The sequence below is a fragment of the Lepus europaeus genome, chromosome 2 (assembly GCF_033115175.1).
Source record: "Lepus europaeus isolate LE1 chromosome 2, mLepTim1.pri, whole genome shotgun sequence".
Classification (NCBI taxonomy): Eukaryota; Metazoa; Chordata; class Mammalia; order Lagomorpha; family Leporidae; genus Lepus; species Lepus europaeus.
The window spans coordinates 176,188,431-176,207,805 of NC_084828.1; the positions used below are offsets into that span (position 1 = coordinate 176,188,431).

The window sequence follows — 19,375 nt, forward strand, 5'->3', positions numbered from 1 at the left end:
AATTTGGTCTATGTTATGTCATGATTTTAAGGAATCTTATTTCAACCAGATATTTTGGATTTTGAGCCTTCTTGGCATTCTTGACAGGCATTCAACAAATCAAAGTTTCAAACAATCTGGACTCTAAAATTTCCAGTAAATCCTGGTCTTTGGTTTTTCCAGTTTGGGCCCAACTGAAAAAATCGAAGGACCTATGTCTCTCATCTTATAGAGACACCAACTAATCAGGCTATTTGGATTATATTAGAAGTACTATCAAGATGTGACGTGGTACCAAACTTTAGTTTCTATAATGGAAAATGCTATCAATACAAATGTTTGAGAATTAAAAAGTCTAATGATCTTTTTTTTTTTTATACATAGGATTTTATTTTGCACTGCTGTAACAATTTCATTATAGATGAAGGGGAAAAAGGAAAAAAAAGATAAAACCACCACACTGAGTAAATTACTAAACCTTTTCTACTTTTAACAGGATTTTCCATCGGGTAGATTTATTGTCATATCCCTTTCAAAACAGACAAGATGCTTACCATATTTTAAAGATTATAGGTTGCCACTGAAAGAAAAATTTTACACAGTCACTGTACATCAAGGTTGAAAAACTGTCCTGCATGAAAAATATACTTAGAAATCACCTTGGCAACTCATGACGACAGCCTAGGGTGGTTACTGGCGCCATAAACTAGAGTGTCAATTTGTTGGGTCAACAACAGGAGCCACTGTGCACTTGCTCCTCATGTGGGATCTCTGTCCTTAATGTGCTGTTCATTGTGATTTAATGCTATAACTAGTACTCAAACAGTATGTTTCACTTTGTGTTTCTATGTGGGTGCAAACTGTTGAAATCTTTATACTAAATTGATCTTCTGTATATAAAGAGAATTGAAAATGAATCTTGATGCAAATGGAAGGGGAGAGGGAGCGGGAGAGGGGAGGGTTGCGGGTGGGAGGGAAGTTATGGGGGGGGGAGCCATTGTAATCCATAAGCTGTACACTGGAAATTTATATTCATTAAATAAAAGTTAAAAAAAAAAGAAATCATGTGAATAAAAGAAAAAGAAAACATTATTGTGTTAAGGAAAGATTAAAGTTCTCATAATGTGCCATCTAAATGTGGATACTCATTCTTCTTAAGAGTTGCGCATAGGTAGGGATTTCTTGCTTCTGCCCTTTTCACTCATTATACTGTGTTTTAACCCAACAGTACTCATTAAGGCAAACAAATCCTTTTCTGAAGAGGTCTTAAGGAAACTGTGGACAAATAGCAAACTTTTGGCATTAAAACAGGTTAACACGTACACAGCCTTTAGTAATATACATTAAGCATATTTTCCTTGGACTAATGACAAGAAAAGATGAACATGCTTGTTAACAATGTCAAAAAGTTTAAAATTCAGTGTCCAAGCAATTCCTAACAATGCTTCTGTAGCTTTAAGCTCTAAACAGTATAGAATTTATGCAAATGCATTAAAGAATTCAAGCTTGGCAAATTACACCCAAGCAAGTTATTAAACTATATATACACAGAAAGTAAATGATAAATACAGAATTAAAAGAGTTCTGTTTTTCCATACAGCCTTGAAAATTGACAAACTTTCTGAGGACAGTTCTATAATATTAAACATTAGGTAACCACAGGTATTGGGAAACCTAACTACATAAACCGATTTAAAATACTCAAGATGACTTTGTAGTGTTTAATACAATTCAGTTTGTAGTTAAGGGCACAAGACAACATTTAACAAAAATAATCACATCAATTGACCTAGAAATCAAATGCAAATAGATATGAATACAATCTCCAAAATCTGTCTTTTTAAGTGAACATGAACCATTTATTCAAAGTTATACAAGAATTTGAAGGATTAAAGTCTTCTGTGACATAAAGCCATTTCAAATAGTTTCATGTCTCAGCTGAACAGGAGGAGAGGGTGAAAGAATAAGTGAGCGGGCCCCAGTGGACAGCGAGACAGTAAAAACAGACTCAACAGCAGCCGCCCCCAGCCTGCTGTCCTCCCTGATTGCCGGCATGTGTTGCATTAGTAGCAGCATGCTGAGGGCCAATTTTAATGCCATTTGCCTCATTATTAATGTCAAAGACTCCTTCTTGGATTTTTTCATAAATCTCTTTTGCTGTATTAATAAATGCCTCTTCTACATTGGAAGCAGTCTTAGCAGAAGTTTCCATGAAGATAAGTCCATGTTCTCTTGCAAAGGCTTCACCTTCTTCCTTTTTTACTTCTCTTCTAGATTCTAAATCGCTTTTATTTCCAATAAGCATAATGACCATGTTGGAATTGGAATGCTGGTGGGCATCTTCTAACCATGTTGTCAAGTGGTTGAATGTATCTCTCCTTGTAATATCATACACTAGTAAAGCCCCTGCTGCACCTCTGTAATATGACCTTGTGATGGAACGAAAGGACTCTTGACCTGCTGTATCCCATATCTGTAGTTTTATCTGTTTCCCATCAATCGTTATCATTCGAGCACCAAACTCTACACCAATAGTAAGGTCGTGCACTGGCTGAAACCTCTTGTCCGTAAACTGTAGCAATAAGCATGATTTACCAACACCTGTGTCGCCGATGATGATGTACTTGAAGAGATAGGCGTACACCATGGCCGCGGCCGCTCGGTGCCAGGGCACACGGCTCCTCCTCCTGCTACTGCTCCTCCTCCGCGCCCCTCACCCTGGCGCCGCTCAGCCCCTAAACGCCAGACTCCGCCCGCTGCCACCGTCAGCCGCCAGGAATGAGGGGCCGAGAGGAAGCCGGACAAACTGACACTACCGAGCCAAGGGAGACCAAAAAGTCTAATGATCTTGTGTTACTAGACATGATAGTTATCTTAATGAGAAAGCCCCAGAGGCCTAAAAGGTTAAATACTTGTAAAATCCTACAGGTGCTTTCAAAAATACTGTGAAGTAAGCAAGTGCCTCTTGTTGGTTGATGAGTTTATAATTTTAAACACGGCAACTTAAAGTCTTTTGTCATCCACAGTTATATATGATTTGCTGCTCATAAAACTAAAGCGTTGTTGGTTCTGTGTTTAGCTGTCATCCTATAGGTTCATATGGACTTTTTCCAGCCACTTCTATTGTATTCAGTACTTTGGGATGGCTCTGTAAACAGATGAAGCCAATAATGTATTAACAGTACCAACTGAGAGAAAGTATGGTTAACTGAGGTTACTAAAAAAGCAATTCAAATCAATTGGAAATCTACAAAAAGAGTTAAAGATTTTAAAAGCTATTATTAAAATTGCTATATTGGTCTACTATGCTGTTATATGTGTGTACATATTGTATGTCCACATGGGAAAATTTTATTAAGAGTTTTATTTTAAATGGCTTATAGATAAGATTGTCCATAAATTTAAGCTGCTAAAATCAATCAAAGATACATTTTAATTTGTGTGACCTGATTCTGTGTATCATATGTTTTAAACTTGTTGGTAGAAAGAAACTAAAAACATTTTAGATGGTTGTGCTTAAGTTTACTGGTTAAACAAACTACACCATGTTAGATATTTAAGAGGTGTCTTCAAATACATGATTCTTAAAATTTATAGAAGGCATTGGACCTTCTGGTAAATGTTTTCTTAAGTTGTTATCTAATGGTTGAAATGGTTTGCTAAGTATTCATGTAATATTGCTATTGTCAGCAAGCGATCTAGGACTTGCTCCCTCATTTCTCTATTCTAAGCCCAACTTGTTCTTTCATTTCTCTATTCTCTTCAAGGTAGGGAACTAATTCTATTATGAAGGAATCTGTAGGACACACAATTTAATCTTTAGACCTTATAAAAGAGATGGCTAACATTTTTCTGTAACAGCATAGCCAATATAAGAACTTAAACAATAATCTCATAGCTAGATTCACTTCGCCATCAGCCAAGTATACAGTAAGTAGAAAAAACCTCCCTTTCAAACCAAAGGGAAAGAAAGTTTTAAAGTGAGAATAGAATTTTCCTCATGGGCATTGTCTACCTTAGAAAAACTACTACAGAACATGCCTGTGACTAGAGACTTGTAGTTCAGGCCACCGAAGATTAGAGATGGGACACGGGCACTCCCTTGACTTGCATCCTCTGGTCTGCTTTAACACAAACCAGGAGGAAAAGAAAGCTAGGCATCAGAAGCAATGGGTGGCAGGCCTATTAATGGCTGATCTGTACAGTGATCTGCCCTCAAGGAGACCCAACAGGCCAGTCCACTGCAGTGGCTTTCAATGTGGTAAGCCTGGGCTTCAGCAGAAGTCAGCTTGTGAAGAGCCCTGGCAGCTCTGCCAAGAGTTGGATCACTGGAAATGGACCTGCCCTGGAGTCGAAGGATGCCCAGGTCAGAGCCACAGATCTTATTGGCTCTAAGCTGAAAAGCCCTTCACTCAGCCCAACTTCCAAAGTGACCACTGCAGCTGAGGGAACGGCCAAGTAGGGTCAGCAACATTGCAGGCAGAACTGTAAATTGCTTGTTAGAGATGCCACCTGCCTTTACCTGGCCAGCTCTCCTCCCAGGCCAGCCAAGTAATGAAAGTCAACAGAGTGCCTTCCCCTAGGAGGTTCACACCTCCCTTAGGATGTACCCCATGTGAAGAGATAGATAGGTCTGGGCCTCTTAACTTACAAGGCCTAAAGCCCACCAGATTATTATCAAGCCCCTTCTATCAGGTTCTATTTGCCTCTAAATCAGAAAACTTAATTGTAGCTTAGACAGCACCTTTCTTAGCTCCTCTAATAATGACTCTGTCCTTTGTTCTAGACCCTGTCTAGTACACTTGGGCCTCATTCCTTTGTAATCATAACCTCTACTCTACCACCAATGGCTCTACTCCCAACCTGTGTGTACTGATGGTCCTCTTCCCCACTTAATGCTGTATAATTGTTCAAACCTGGTAAATGCCACTCTTAGGATCATTGGTTACTATCCTCACCCTGTCTTTTATGACCTTGTCTAAATATGATCAGAGTCGGCAAGCTTGGAAGGCTTCCATAGCCTTGGCAACTCATGTCGACAGCCTAGGGTGGTTACTGGCGCCATAAACTAGAGTGTCAATTTGTTGGGTCAACAACAGGAGCCACTGTGCACTTGCTCCTCATGTGGGATCTCTGTCCTTAATGTGCTGTGTACATTTTGATTTAATGCTATAACTAGTACTCAAACAGTATGTTTCACTTTGTGTGTCTATGTGGGTGCAAACTGTTGAAACCTTTATACTAAATTGATCTTCTGTATATAAAGAGAATTGAAAATGAATCTTGATGCAAATGGAAGGTGAGAGGGAGCGGGAGAGGGGAGGGTTGCGGGTGGGAGGGAAGTTATGGGAGGAGGAAGCCATTGTAATCCATAAGCTGTACACTGGAAATTTATATTCATTAAATAAAAGTTAAAAAAAAAAGAAAAAAAATATATTTCACAAACATTGATCCCAGCATCTGTGTCAGTGAAACAGCATCGAGAACTTTGAAGGTGGCAACAAGAACAGTGATTTGAAGAAGATGAAAAAAGCATAGATTTAAACATAGAAATTCATACTAAATATGTAGTAAAATGAGATACACCACCCAGGGTGAAGGTAGCAACAATTCTGAAGGCATAGAGGGAATCATGCTCTTTGTGAAAATGTTTTGGACTGAACTGCTCCCCCTCCCCCTGAAATTCAAATGGAAAAGTCCTAAGTCCCCAAGTGACTCTACTGGAGGAGATAAGGCCTTTGAGGAGCTGATTAAGGACAAATGGAGACAGAAGAGTGAAGACCTGATCCAACAGCATGGACTCCCTTACACAAACAACACCAGAAATCTTGCTGTCTCTTTTCCCCTGCCATATGAGAACGGTCTGCAAGCTCTCACAAGAACCCCAGCCATCTTGAAACTCTAATCTTGGGCTTCCAGCCTCTCAAATTGTGGGAAAATACATTTCTATGGTTTATGTTACCAGTCTATAGCAGTCCTAGCAGATGAATTTACCATTTTCCCATAGCACATGATAATTAACAGGCAGAAAAGTAACTGACAAATTGGAAGCACTGTAAAATATGTGACTAGAGGATCAGTGTTAATACCAGGCACCCATTAACCCTTCGGACAGGTTCAAGTATATTAAAGGCATATGACAATACTGTTGCGTAGAAAGCCAGGGAGATGGTAGGTACATTTTTTTTTCTTTTGACAGGCAGAGTTGGACAGTGAGAGACAGAGAGAAAGGCCTTCCTTCCGTTGGTTACCCCCCCCCCCCCATGGCCTCCAGAGCCAGTGCGCTGCACGGATCTGAAGCCAGGAGCCAAGCACTTCCCCCTGGTCTCCCATGCGGGTGCAGGACTCAAGCACTTGAGCCATCCTCCACTGCCTTCCCAGACCACAGCAGAGAGCTGGACTAGAAGAGGAGCAACCGGGATGGAATCCGGCACCCTGACCAGGAGTAGAACCCAGGGTGCCGGTGCTGCAGGTGGAGGATTAGCCTAGTGAGCTGTGGCACCGGCTGGTAGGTACATTTTATTTGAGAGGCTGTGTGACAGAGAAAAGGGGTGTGTGTGTGTGTGTGAGATCTCCCATCCTCTGGTTCACTCTCCAAATGCCTGTGACAGCTGGGGTGGGGCAGGCTGAAATTAGCAGCCAGGAACTCAATCTAGGTCTCCTAAAGGTGTCAGGAATCCAAGTACTTATTCTATCACCTGCTGCCTCCCAGGGTGCAGATTAACAGGAAATGGAATAAGGAACAGAACCAGGGCTTGAATTTAGGGGTGTGTGTGTGTGTGTGTGTTGCTTACTCTCTCTACATAACTGTGCCTTTCAAATAGAAAAATCGATCTTTTTTAAAAAGAGAGAATCTAAATTCACTTCTCCCAAATAACCTCAGAAGCCAGAGAAAACACACAAAACCTGAAGAATACAGGAAACATATTTGATCTTTATGATGTCACCGGTGCTCAGGCGCACAATTAAGTATCTGCATGCTTAAACAATACTGCAAATCACCACTCCTGCTCACCAGTGTATGGAGCTTAGAAGAAGCCCTTATTCATGCTAACAATCCGCTTTTCAGGAATGTGTGGTCCAACACTGTTGTCATGATTATATTCATTTTACAAAGTGAAAATATGTTGCTGTGGTTGCTTTATTTTACATTTGGCTTCAAGGAGATTTTCCATCTTGATTCCCTCATTTTTTAATATTAAGTATTTTTATTTTATTATTAAGCATTATTAAGTATTAATTATTTATTATTATTTTATTAAGTATTTTATTATTAAGTATTAGGTATTTATTATTAAGTATTAAGTAATCACATACTTGTATTCCACATACAGTATATCAAACAACGTATAATTCACTTTACCAAATGTAAGATTTATTTCTATAAGCAATTCATGCAACATGTTAAAATGAGACACTATTTAAAAATCAAATCAAATTCACTTTGTTAGATGTATTCATACTGAAGTTTTGACAATAGAAAAACTTTCAGCTTATGTCTGTATTTAAATTATTTTTTTCTTTTTTTTCTTTTTATTATTTTTTTAACTTTTATTTAATGAATATAAATTTCCAGTGTACAGCTTATGGATTACAATGGCTTCCCCCTCCCATAACTTCCCTCCCACCCGCAACCCTCCCCTCTTCTGCTCCCTCTCACCTTCCATTCACATCAAGATTCATTTTCAATTCTCTTTATATACAGAAGATCAATTTAGTATAAAGGTTTCAACAGTTTGCACCCACATAGACACACAAAGTGAAACATACTGTTTGAGTACTAGTTATAGCATTAAATCAAAATGTACACAGCACATTAAGGACAGAGATCCCACATGAGGAGCAAGTGCACAGTGGCTCCTGTTGTTGACCCAACAAATTGACACTCTAGTTTATGGCGCCAGTAACCACCCTAGGCTGTCGACATGAGTTGCCAAGGCTATGGAAGCCTTCCAAGCTTGCCGACTCTGATCATATTTAGACAAGGTCATAAAAGACAGGGTGAGGATAGTAACCAATGATCCTAAGAGTGGCATTTACCAGGTTTGAACAATTATACAGCATTAAGTGGGGAAGAGGACCATCAGTACACACAGGTTGGGAGTAGAGCCATTGGTGGTAGAGTAGAGGTTATGATTACAAAGGAATGAGGCCCAAGTGTACTAGACAGGGTCTAGAACAAAGGACAGAGTCATTATTAGAGGAGCTAAGAAAGGTGCTGTCTAAGCTACATTTAAGTTTTCTGATTGAGAGGCAAATAGAACCTGACAGAAGGGGCTGTATTTAAATTCTTTAAGAAAATGATCTAAGTAAGACATATTTATAATCTGAAATCATGTTTAAAGCGCAATGAAAATAAAACAAGAAAAAACAGTCTTGCCATGGGAAAAACTGCATGTGACAGCAGCTGCTATCTTGTGAGGACACGACCCACCCTGTCAGACATCTTTCTCACCAAACAGTGTATTTTCTTCATCTCCACAGCAATGGAAAGTGCTCCAATAAATGGGAATGGGGCACAGTCCAGAAATTGTCATGTTTTGTTATTCCTTTTGCTCAGAATTTTGGTGACATAGATTATATTTATTAGGCAAAGTTTCATATCAAAACAATTGCACCTTGAAAGATGAAATCAATAAAGATGAATGTGAAAAAGCAGCACGGAGGACCACCTGAGTTTCAAGAAAATCAAACATCGGTTCAGAACTCGAGTTCACTTGTGGCAATCATTTTATCCCTCACATACCTTTAAAAGTTGTCACTGATTTACAAGAAAATGGGCACGTACCACAGACATAAAAGTGCGTCTGTGTGGACTTGTGCAACAAAATGTTATGAGGCCCAGCAAACCTGAGATTCTGATTTGGACTCAGCTAGAAGTCTCTCTGAGCTACAAGTCTCTGAAAGTTTCTGCCTTCTAATGTGGGAACCAAGAAGTTTAGATACTTAAAGATTCTTCCCAATGCCAATTTTCTGGACTAGCATATTCAATATTATTAGTTTTCCGATTTGTGTGCAATGTCAAAATAGCCAGCTCATTTAAAATTCTTAAATATAGTATTTGCTAACAAGACCCGGAAACCAATTAGTAAAATCGCCTGCAGATGGGCTCTGCTTTTAGCTCATCTAAGGTCATAATTTTAGAGATAAGCTTTGATGTATGCAAACTGATAGTGAATTTTAAAAAGATTAAGCACTCATCTGATTAGCATGGTAATCTCTACTGTTGTCTCCACGGCTACAGCTACCATCAAGCAAATAATAAACAGCTGGAATATATCTAAAATATGAAGTCCTTACACAATAAAGCTGCATTGCTCTGCTTTACTGTGTAATATTTTAATGGACTATTGAGAGATGATATAAGCAATATCACTGACTTATCTGATTTTCATCTACAGAAGAGTAGTTCACATTCCCTCCTCAATCAAAAGATTAGCAAACACACTGTAGTTCATAGGTCTACTTGAGTATTCTTGCTCTCTTTATGTATCATAGCAAGTGTTATTTTTTATTTTTTAAACTTTTATTTAATAACTACAAATTTTGAAAGAACAACTTTTAGATTATAGTGGACCCTCCCCTCACAACCTCCCTCCCACCCACAACCACCCCATCTCCCACTCCCTCTCTCATCCCATTCTTCATCAAGATTCATTTTCCATTATCTTTATATACAGGAGATCAACTTGGTATATACTAAGTACAGGTAGGTATAGATGTAAAGGGAGACACTTTCACCACATCCAAAGATTTTACACCTCCTATTCCTCAAAGGAAAACCATCAAATCAGCATTCTTTATGATCTGCCCACCTGCTAATGACTAAAGTCAATTAAGCATTGATGGGGCCAGTGCTGTGGTGCAGCAGCTAAAGCCTCCACCTGCAGTGCTGGCATCCCATATGGGTGCCGGTTCAAGTCCTGGCTGCTCCACTTCTGATCTGGCTCCGCTTTGGCCTAGGAAAGCAGTAGAAGATGGCCCAAGTCCTTGGTCTCCTGCACCAGCATGGGAGACCCAGAAGAAGCTCCTGGTTCCTGGTTTCAGATTGGTGCAGCTCTGGCCATTGTGGCCATCTGGGGAGTGAACCAGAGGATGGAAGATCTCTCTATACCTCTGTCTGTCTGTCAGTCTGTCTCTCTCTCTCTCTGCCTCTGCCTCTCTGTAACTCTGCCTTTCAAATAAATAATAACTCTTTTAAAAAACATACATTGATAACATCAGTAATTAGGACTGGCATTGTGACACATGGATAAAGCTGCCACCTGTGATGCTGGCATCCCATATGGGCACCAGCTTGAGTCCCAGCTGTTCCACTTCCAACCCTGCTCCCTGCTGATGGGCCTATGGAAACCTATGGCACAAGGCATAAAGATGCTCAAAATGGTGGGAGTCAGTAGACACTAAATCATTGTTCTTTTTTTTTTTTTTTAATTTACTTGACAGATAGTGTTACAGACAGAGAGAGACAGAGAGAAAGGTCTTCCTTCTATTGGTTCACTCCCGCAATGGCCACTGTGGCTGGTGCTATGCCGATCCGAAGCCAGGAGCCAGGTGCTTCCTCCTGGTCTTCCATGCGGGTGCAGGAGCCCAAGCATTTGGGCCACCCTCCACTGCATACACTCCATACACTCTTAGTGACCAGAAGAAAAACCATATCCTGGAATCCAGAGCCCAGCACCTTGCATAGAAACTGTCACCTCTGACAACTCCACAATCAAGCAGCTGTGCTAACTTGAAATCACAGTACCCATACAGTTTACTAATAACTCTCTGGCAGCCCCATCACACCCCTCAGGGCAAATCCGAGCCCCTCATCTGTCCCTCTCCAAGACACCCTCACACCCACCCATGACAGGCTGGCTTCCCGGCAGCCCCAACCTGCCGCCACCGCTGACCGGAGGCCCTCACCTTGTCAGCAGTCTCAGTAGCCTTGGTCAACATTGCAGGAGCATCCCTATGGAGAAAACAGGGGCTGCTCCCACAGTCCAGGCTCCATTAAAAATTGTGGCAGTGTCCTCCCAGTGCCAGGGGCGTGACCACTCTAGGCAAGGTGTTCTCTCTGTTCAGCAGACATGGGGTGCAGATGCCCATCAAGTTGAACCCTGGGGATGACAGGGCAGACCCTGGGACGTGGCCAAGATGTGTGGCCAGCCAGGGGGGGACATGTGGGCACGGGACAGGAGGGAGCACCCACCATCATGAGGGAAGGGTCGACCGGGGGTGGCAGAGGCGCCCTCTGTTGCTGCTGCAGGTCAAGAAGACAATATTGATCCTGTGGCTCCAGAGAGGGCTGATGGCAGTGGCAGCAGTGGAGGGGATACCTGAGGACCAAAGCTGGTCACCCCCGGGAAGAGCACTAAAACCTATTGTCCAGGCTATTGTCCAGGTGCCAGCGCTGCAAGGTTTCATCCGTGCTCCATAGACCCTTGTGCTCGGGAGAAGGGGGGTGGTGGATTCTGGACTGCAGCCTCAACTGGTGCTCAACTGGCATGCACAGCTCTCCCTGCCTCACTGCGCCTCCGCCCTGCTTGCCCGGGTGGCCAGGTCATTCCAACCCTGTTCGGCCAAGACCCAGGTCGCAGAGTGGACCCAAAAGAGTGTGCGGCCCAGGCCAAAGCGTTGGCCCAACCTGGGGCATGGCATTGCAACTCTGCCCTCTGGTTGTGGGTGCCAGGTGGGTGCCCTAATGGGACCTGGGCTCTGTCCCTGCAAGGCTCCTGGCTCCCAACCTCCCCCCTGTAAGGCATGGCCAGCTTCTGGGACTGCCCTGGCTCTGGATGCAAGAGCAATCCCTATGGTGCCAGTGCAGGGGCCTGGCTTGGCAGCCTCTTGTGCCCCGGCCCGCGGGGTAATCAACTAGGACATGAGGAGGGCAGATCTGAATGGAGAGACAAACCAGACACGAGAAGGGAGACCAAGACAGTATTCTGATCAAGGTCTCACTTTATTGGAGAAGGAAGCAGCTTATATAATACAAGGCAAGGATTGTAACAGTCGAGGGCAAGCAGGTGTCATCTCACAACATAGTTCAAAGGAATAATTTCACAGGAATCAGTATCAATTTGAGAAAGGGAGTTACAGCGAGGTCTCACAGCTAGCAGACATGCTTATCAAGGTACAAGAAAGAGAGCACTGAAGCCAGATGGCCAGGCGCTAACCATATCAGTGAGCTGTACACATGGAATTTTCTAGTGACTCCTTACAGGAACACAGTTGAAGGTTAGTCTAAACAAAGGCCTACACAGGGAACCCAGCACAGTGGCTCCCAACATCTTGCCCACAGGCAGCACCACTACTGCCCGAGGTCTGGCTACTCCCACGTCTTCACAGGTCCCGTGTCATCCCTCCTGCATCACAACCCATGCCTTTTTTTCTGTGTTGCACTCTTCAAGACTCATGAAAGGATTACCTATTTCAGTCTCTGCTAACTGCCAGGACGAAAGGAAGAGCCCACGAAGACGAGGAAAGCCATTTTACTCAGCTGTGAGCACTGGAAGGACAAGGCCACGTTGATTCGCACGTGCATGCAGCTGGAAATCCCAGGCTTAACACTCCGCCCAAATCAACATTGGCTGCATTTAACTTCCTGAACCAGCTCATGGAAAGGAAGGTGAGGCTGCTTCCTGCCTCCCACTTTCCACCCAGCATCCTGGACAGCACCAGCTGTTGGTTACTACTGGGATTCAGTGACACCCTCTTTTTATTTTTTATTTTTTGACAGGCAGAGTGGACAGTGAGAGAGACAGAGAGAAAGGTCGTCCTTTGCCGTTGGTTCACCCTCCAATGGCCGCCACGCTGCAGCCGGCGCAGTGACACCCTCTTGATACCACATTTCCTCTAACCAGATAAGGCTGCACCTCTCCAGCCTCCATCCCAACCCAATAGCCCAATCCTCTGACACCTGCCCACTTCTGCAGGGGAAAGGATTTGAGAGAAACGTGTTTGCCTCCACAAAGTAGTCAGCTCTGCCCGCCTGTCTGCAACTTCATTGATTCGGCCCTAGCTGTGGTAGGACCCTTGCAACAGCCTCCTGCATCTTTCCTACCCACCCCCCATGTTGATATAGGATAAACTGGAAGTCAGTGGAACTGATGCTTTTGAATTCACCCCATTCCATTGTGCCTCACTATGCCACTAATTGAAACAATGAGAAGGAAACCCACAAAGAAGTTACTGTTTCACTTTCTGGCATGACTCAGGAGGAACCCTGCCCACAGTATACTGTGCCCTGAGGAGATCTTGAACACAAATGTTTATTGTTAAGTGAATTCCCCACTCACAGCTTGAAATCATCCAACTTTTTTTTTTCAACTTTTAAATATTTATTTACACAAGAGAGCAGAGTTCAGTTCATATACTTGATCCCACTTACAATAATGAGAAACCAAAAGTTCAGGTTGTATAAGAGAAAAATTTCTGAAGAATGGTTAACCATTCTCTGTCACAATTTATCATGAAAACTGCCCAATACCCATTAAGGTGTGATTCCACCAAAGAATTCTTCCAAGCACATTATCTTTCAGAGACTTCTCTCTGTAATCTTGCTATGTTTTGTAGAAGGTATTTCCCATTATAATAGAGTCATAGGATTTTTTTCTTTCTGTGAGTTGTCAGGTAACCATTGAGAGGTGACGTATGGTACATGACTTTTCTATGCATATGTTTTCTTATTTCTGAGTCTCTTCATGTGAATTGATTAATGGCAGAATTTTTTCACATTCATTAAATTGACATTTTACTTTATGAATTACCTGGTGTTACTTGATGTTTAATTTCTTGTTTTTTAAGATTTTTATTTATTTGACAGGTAGAGTTACAGACAGTGAGAGAGACAGAGACAAAGGTCTTCCTTCTGTTGGTTCACTCCCCAAATGGCCACAATGGCCAGAGCTGCACTGATCTGAAGCCAGGAGCCAGGTGATTCTTCCTGGTCTTCCATGTGGGTGCAGAGGCCCAAGCACGTGGGCTGTCTTCTACTGCTTTTCCAGGCCAAAGTAGAGAGCTGGATTGAAGAGGGGCAGCTGGGACTAGAACTGGCACCCATATGGGATGCCAGCATAGCAGGTGGAGGATTAACCTACTGCTCCATGGCACCAGCCTGATGTTTAATTTCTGGCTATGGTTTTTTGAGGTCTATTGCACTTGAAGGATATGACCTTTTTTGAGTTGCATATTTATGCAAGCCTGAATTCCATGAAAATATACTTCCGCATTCATTACACTCCTAAGAAACCCCTTGTGTGAATTCTGTGATGTATAATGATCGATTTCTGACAAATGGCTTTTTGTCACACTAATAATATTTCCGAACTTCTTCATTTTTTAATGATTTACTTTATTTATTTGAAAGAGGTATAGAGAGACAGAGAAGCTGAAAGAGGTCTTCCATCCACTAGTTCACTCCCTGGATGGATGCAATGGCTGGAGCTGCCACAATCCAAAGCCAGGAGTCAGGAGCTTCTTCTGCATCTCCCACATGGGTGCAGGGCCATCTTCTACTGCTTTTCCAGGCTATAGCAGAGAGCTGGATCAGAAGAGGAGCAACCAGTGCCCACATGGTATGCCAGCATTTCAGGCCAGGGCTTTAACCTACTGTGCCACAGCGCTGGTCCCAACCTTTCTTCCTTATGGGAGTACCTATTGTATGGGATGTAATTTCCAGCAAATGGCTCTGTCACATGGTTATGTTGATTTTGGAAAAAGTCCTTCACATTCATTATATTCTTAAGTTCTGTGTAAAAGCCTTTTTCTATAAGTTATATCAAAACAGAATTCACACAGGGCAGAAACCGTATAAATCTAATGAGTGTGGAAAAGCCTTTATAAATCATATGTTGTAAATCATAGCTCATATCACACCAGAGAATTCACATCAGAGAGAAACTTCATGAATGCAATGACTGTAGAAAAGCCCTTGGCAATAAGTCACATCTCAGAATGCGTCAGAAAATTCACATGAAAAGAAACCTTTTGGACATAATGACTTGGAAAGCTTTTTCCCATAGTTCAGCCCTCATTGCACATCATCTAATTCATATGTGGGAAAACACTTTGTATATAATGCATATGGAAAAGCCTTTATCCATAAGTAACACCCCATAAAACATCAGAATTCACATGGGGGAGAAACCATATGAATGGAATGAGTGTTGGAAAACTATGCCAATATCACACAATATAACATCGAGCATTTATTACATAGTGGAAATCTTGTAATAAATGTGGGAAAGCCTTTTGTCAGAAGGAATACCTCATAACACATGTAGTTCAAACAAGGGATAGAACTTAAGAATATAATGAAATCATCCAACTTTTTAAAATGTTTTTGACTCACCATACTGGTTTCTTCCCCAACCCTAATCAAAGATCTGATTTTGCCTCAGAAAGAAGTGGGTAAAAGTAGTCATAGTTAGGAACCAAGGAATGTATTTGTCAAATCTTTTTTTTTTTTTCTCTCAGTTGGTGCTGTTAATACATTATTGGCTTCATCTGTTTACAGAGCCATCCCAAAGTACTGAATACAATAAAAGTGGCTGGAAAAAGTCCATAGGAACCTATAGGAGGACAGCTAAACACAGAACCAACAATGCTTTAGTTTTATGAGCAGCACATCATATATAACTGTGGATGACAAAAGACTTTAAGTCGCCATGTTTAAAATTATAAACTCATCAACCAACAAGAGGCACTTGCTTACTTCACAGTATTTTTGAAAGCACCTGTAGGATTTTACAAGTATTTAACCCTTTAGGCCTCTGGGGCTTTCTCATTAAGATAACTATCATGTCTAGTAACACAAGATCATTAGACTTTTTAATCCTCAAACATTTGTATTAATAGCATTTTCCATTATAGAAACTTAAAGTCTGGTACCACATCACATCTTGACAGTCCTTCTAATATACTCAAATCTTTATTCAAGATTTTTTATTCACGCTTTTGCCCATCATTTTTTTTTTTTTTTTACAAAAGCATAGCCAAGACTCTGCTTGTGGGAGAGAATGAAAGATAACTATGCATGTGGGGTGGTCCACTTGCTGACTCCAGTGGGGGCCCACAGAGCTCACCATCACAGGCACTTGATGCAGCAGGTGGGAGATGTGAGTGCAGTCAGTCTTTTGCCTCCTGATTGTCCTCCCACTTCCTTAGGCTGTGTGCTCAAAGACCCAGGGGAGGCTCCTCTTTGGACTCTTGCTGCCCTGCTGGGACCCTGCTTCCTGCCCTCTCTGCATGGCTCCTACAACCACTGCTTTCACACTTCCTGGGGGTCTGGTAGGCAGACCAACTCCTCCACATCTCTGTCCCTTGCAGAGTGGGAAGCAAGGAGAGAGAGGCAGGCCAAAGAGAAGACTGTTGGCATTGAGCCGCATAGAAGAGTGTAGTCTGGCCTCTCCCAAGAGGACCTGAATGTTCTCAGAGACCTCCTCTCCTGTAACGGATTATAAGGTTGATACATACAAATCAGTCCTCTTCACAGAAAATCTCTCATCTGGATGTTATCACTGACGTTCAAAAACATGCCTTTCTCAGAAAATGAAATAGCATTTAGTTAATGAGACTGTGGATTTGAGGGCTTTAAGTTGGGTTTTGCCTTCTATTTTATAGACAAGGCAGCACTTACCTAGATCTGTTCTTTACATTGCTGCGCTACTCCTCTGCTAGCATTTTCTCTTCTTTTACTCTTCTTTGTTATTCCCAATGATGAGCCCAGCATGTGAGGCACTGAGATAGATTTGGATGAACTGCGAAGCACTGTTGTTGGCAGGATGCATGCTGGTGTTGATCATCTTTGTCCACTCAGCTTTAGAGCTGTCCTTGACTCATTCGGCATTCATGGTTACACATAAAATGAGCAAGTGTGGATTGACACAGGAAGGAGAGAGGGAAAGAGCAGTTTCTTTTCTGTTTAAAAATCTTATTTTTTGGAATTTCCCTATTTGAGAGGGAGGGAGGGGAGGAGGGGACAGAGAGAGCTCACCTACTGGCTCATAGCACAAGTGCCAGCAATTTCCATGGCTTGACCCATGGCTGGGAAGCATGAACAAAACAGGTCTCCCACATGAGTGGCAGGAATCCAACGATCACAGCCACCCCCGTGCCTCCTTGGTGTACACTGGTGGGAAGCTGGAGTCAGGGGAAGAAGGATCACATCTAGGTACCCCAATGTGGGATCGAGTATTTGCATGGCTCAGCTACATGCCCAACCCTCCCCTTTTCTTCCTGTAATCAGAAAAGTCCCTTGTGATAACGTCTATGGATGTCATGTTTAAACCAGGCATGGTTAATGTAATTTCATTAACCAAGCAATAATCTGATGTTGACTCCCACCACTGGGTTCCTAACAACACAAAAATCACCTCTTCTCAAAAAACCAACTATTTTAACTACGATGACATTAAGGGACTGAAGTGAAGCAAGTAAACAGACACCTTTCCACTGCTGTTAAGTCCCTACATTTTGCTGTCATGCCAATAGTATGACGCCATTCGAAGGCTGCCTGGGGTTTCTTTTGCTCAGGCAGACTGGGAAGTGACTGTCAGGAAGAAGTGTGTTAGATTCATAAACCCTTGGAAGGAGGATGCAGGCAAATCACTGAGGTCCAGGAACAGCCTGGAGGGAGAATGAGTGGGGAAACTTGGGTAGGATTGGGAAGTGTAACTGCAGCAGACCCACTGGGCACAGGGCCTGTCCTCAGTGACTAGTCACCTTTCTCTGGGGCGATTAGCAAGGGAGACAGTGACCTGAAGGGGGAATGCCTGAGGTTAAAATGGTGGCTGGGGCTGTGGACCTTGGCCTTGAAGTGCTGTCAATGACATTGTGGTATCTCATTCTTCATGCAGAATGAAACTCTTTCCTACCTTTCTGAACTCACTGCTTTATTGTGGTGGACTGAGACACTAAGTCAAAGCAGCTGAAAACCATGAAAGCTAAAGGCGAAATCCAGAGAGACTTTGTAAAAGTTCCCTCTGCAGAAGAGCCTGGAATGACAGAATACTAATCACATGTAATAGGTAAGTGACGGTCAAAATACTTAAAATATGCTGAAACATGTGAGATGCAGTGAAAGTACCTGAAGTTTATCAATCATTCTAAATACATACATCAAACATAAATGAGGCTGGTGGTATGGCATACTGGGTAAAGCCACTGTCTGCAAAGCTGGTTTTCCATTTGGGTGCTCCACTTTTGACCCAGCTCCCTACTAGTGAGTGGCCTGGGAAAGCAGAAGATGGCCCAAGTGTTTAGGTCCCTGTTGCCCACATGGGAGACCCAGGTGAAGTTTCTGGCTCTTGGCTCCTGCCTGGCCAAACCCTGGCTATTGCAGCCATCTGGGGAGAGAACGGTGGAGGGAAAATATCTCCCCCCTACCCCACCCCTGACGCTCTTTCAAGTAAATAAATAAATCTTTAAAAAATGTTGATGTGTTAACCACTTAGTACAGGAAGCTGAACTCAATGGACATTAAAACATTAAAGCAAAAAACTACAAAAGCGGAATGCAAATAACCCATACAAAAAAAGGAATGGAGTTGATTTTGAAAAGTTCATTCCCTTGGAAGCTAATAAACTGTTCCTTTGAAACCTAAAACCCCTAGGAATTTGGGCTCAGATGGATAGGTAGGTGTGAGAAGAATGCACTACTCGTAGCATGGAACACTACTATACATCAAAACCGCTGAGTTCACCAAGATCACATGTCAATATGGAGAACTCACATACATATATGTCATAGAAAAGGCCAGCACTGCTGAATGATAGAAATTCCTCTATTCACTTGTTTAGTAAGTAATGAATAACTTTTTATACATTGATTCAGGAAGTCTTCCATCAGCACATGGGAATCATGTATGATGAGAGACCTGAATGTTTTCAAAAATATCTACCAAACTAAACATAATTTTACAAGATTTATTTTATTTGCTTGAAAAGCAGAGTGATGGAGGAAGAGACAACAAAAGAGATCTTCAACCTGCTGTATCACTCCTTAAATGGCCACCATGGTTGGAGCTGGATAAGGCCAAAGCCAAGACCCTGAAACTCCTTCCAGTTCCCCCACAATAGATTACAAGGTCCCGAATACTTGGGTCATCTTCTGTTTTCCAGGTGTACAAGGAGGTAGCTGGACCAGAAGCAGAGCATCTGGGATTCAAAGGTGTGCTGCCATATTGTATGCTGGCACCTCAAGCGGCAGCTTAACCCACTGAGCCGCAACACTGGACCTAACAAACTCTTCTTTTAATTCCATTTTCCATGCATGTTCAAAAAATGTCTCTCTTTGTCTGAAAGGCAGAGTTAGAGAGAGGGAGAGTCAGAGAGATCTTCCATCTTCTGATTCACACCCCAAATGACAGCAACAGCCAGGGCTGGGCCAGGACAAAGCCAGGAGCTTCATT

General features: G+C 42.4%; 1 protein-coding gene across 1 annotated transcript; it reads right to left on the reverse strand.

The window, feature by feature from the left end:
• Positions 1-1,043: 1,043 nt before the first annotated feature.
• On the reverse strand, positions 1,044-2,693 carry LOC133750316 (ras-related protein Rab-2A-like). The gene has a single exon (XM_062179861.1). It carries the CDS (start codon positions 2,624-2,626, stop codon positions 1,988-1,990), a length of 639 nt encoding a protein of 212 aa, XP_062035845.1. The 5' UTR covers positions 2,627-2,693; the 3' UTR covers positions 1,044-1,987.
• Positions 2,694-19,375: the final 16,682 nt, after the last annotated feature.

Coding starts and splice junctions, on each gene's coding strand:
- LOC133750316 (XM_062179861.1), bottom strand. CDS start 2,626: ATGGTGTACGCCTATCTCTTCAAGTACATCATCATCGGCGACACAGGT.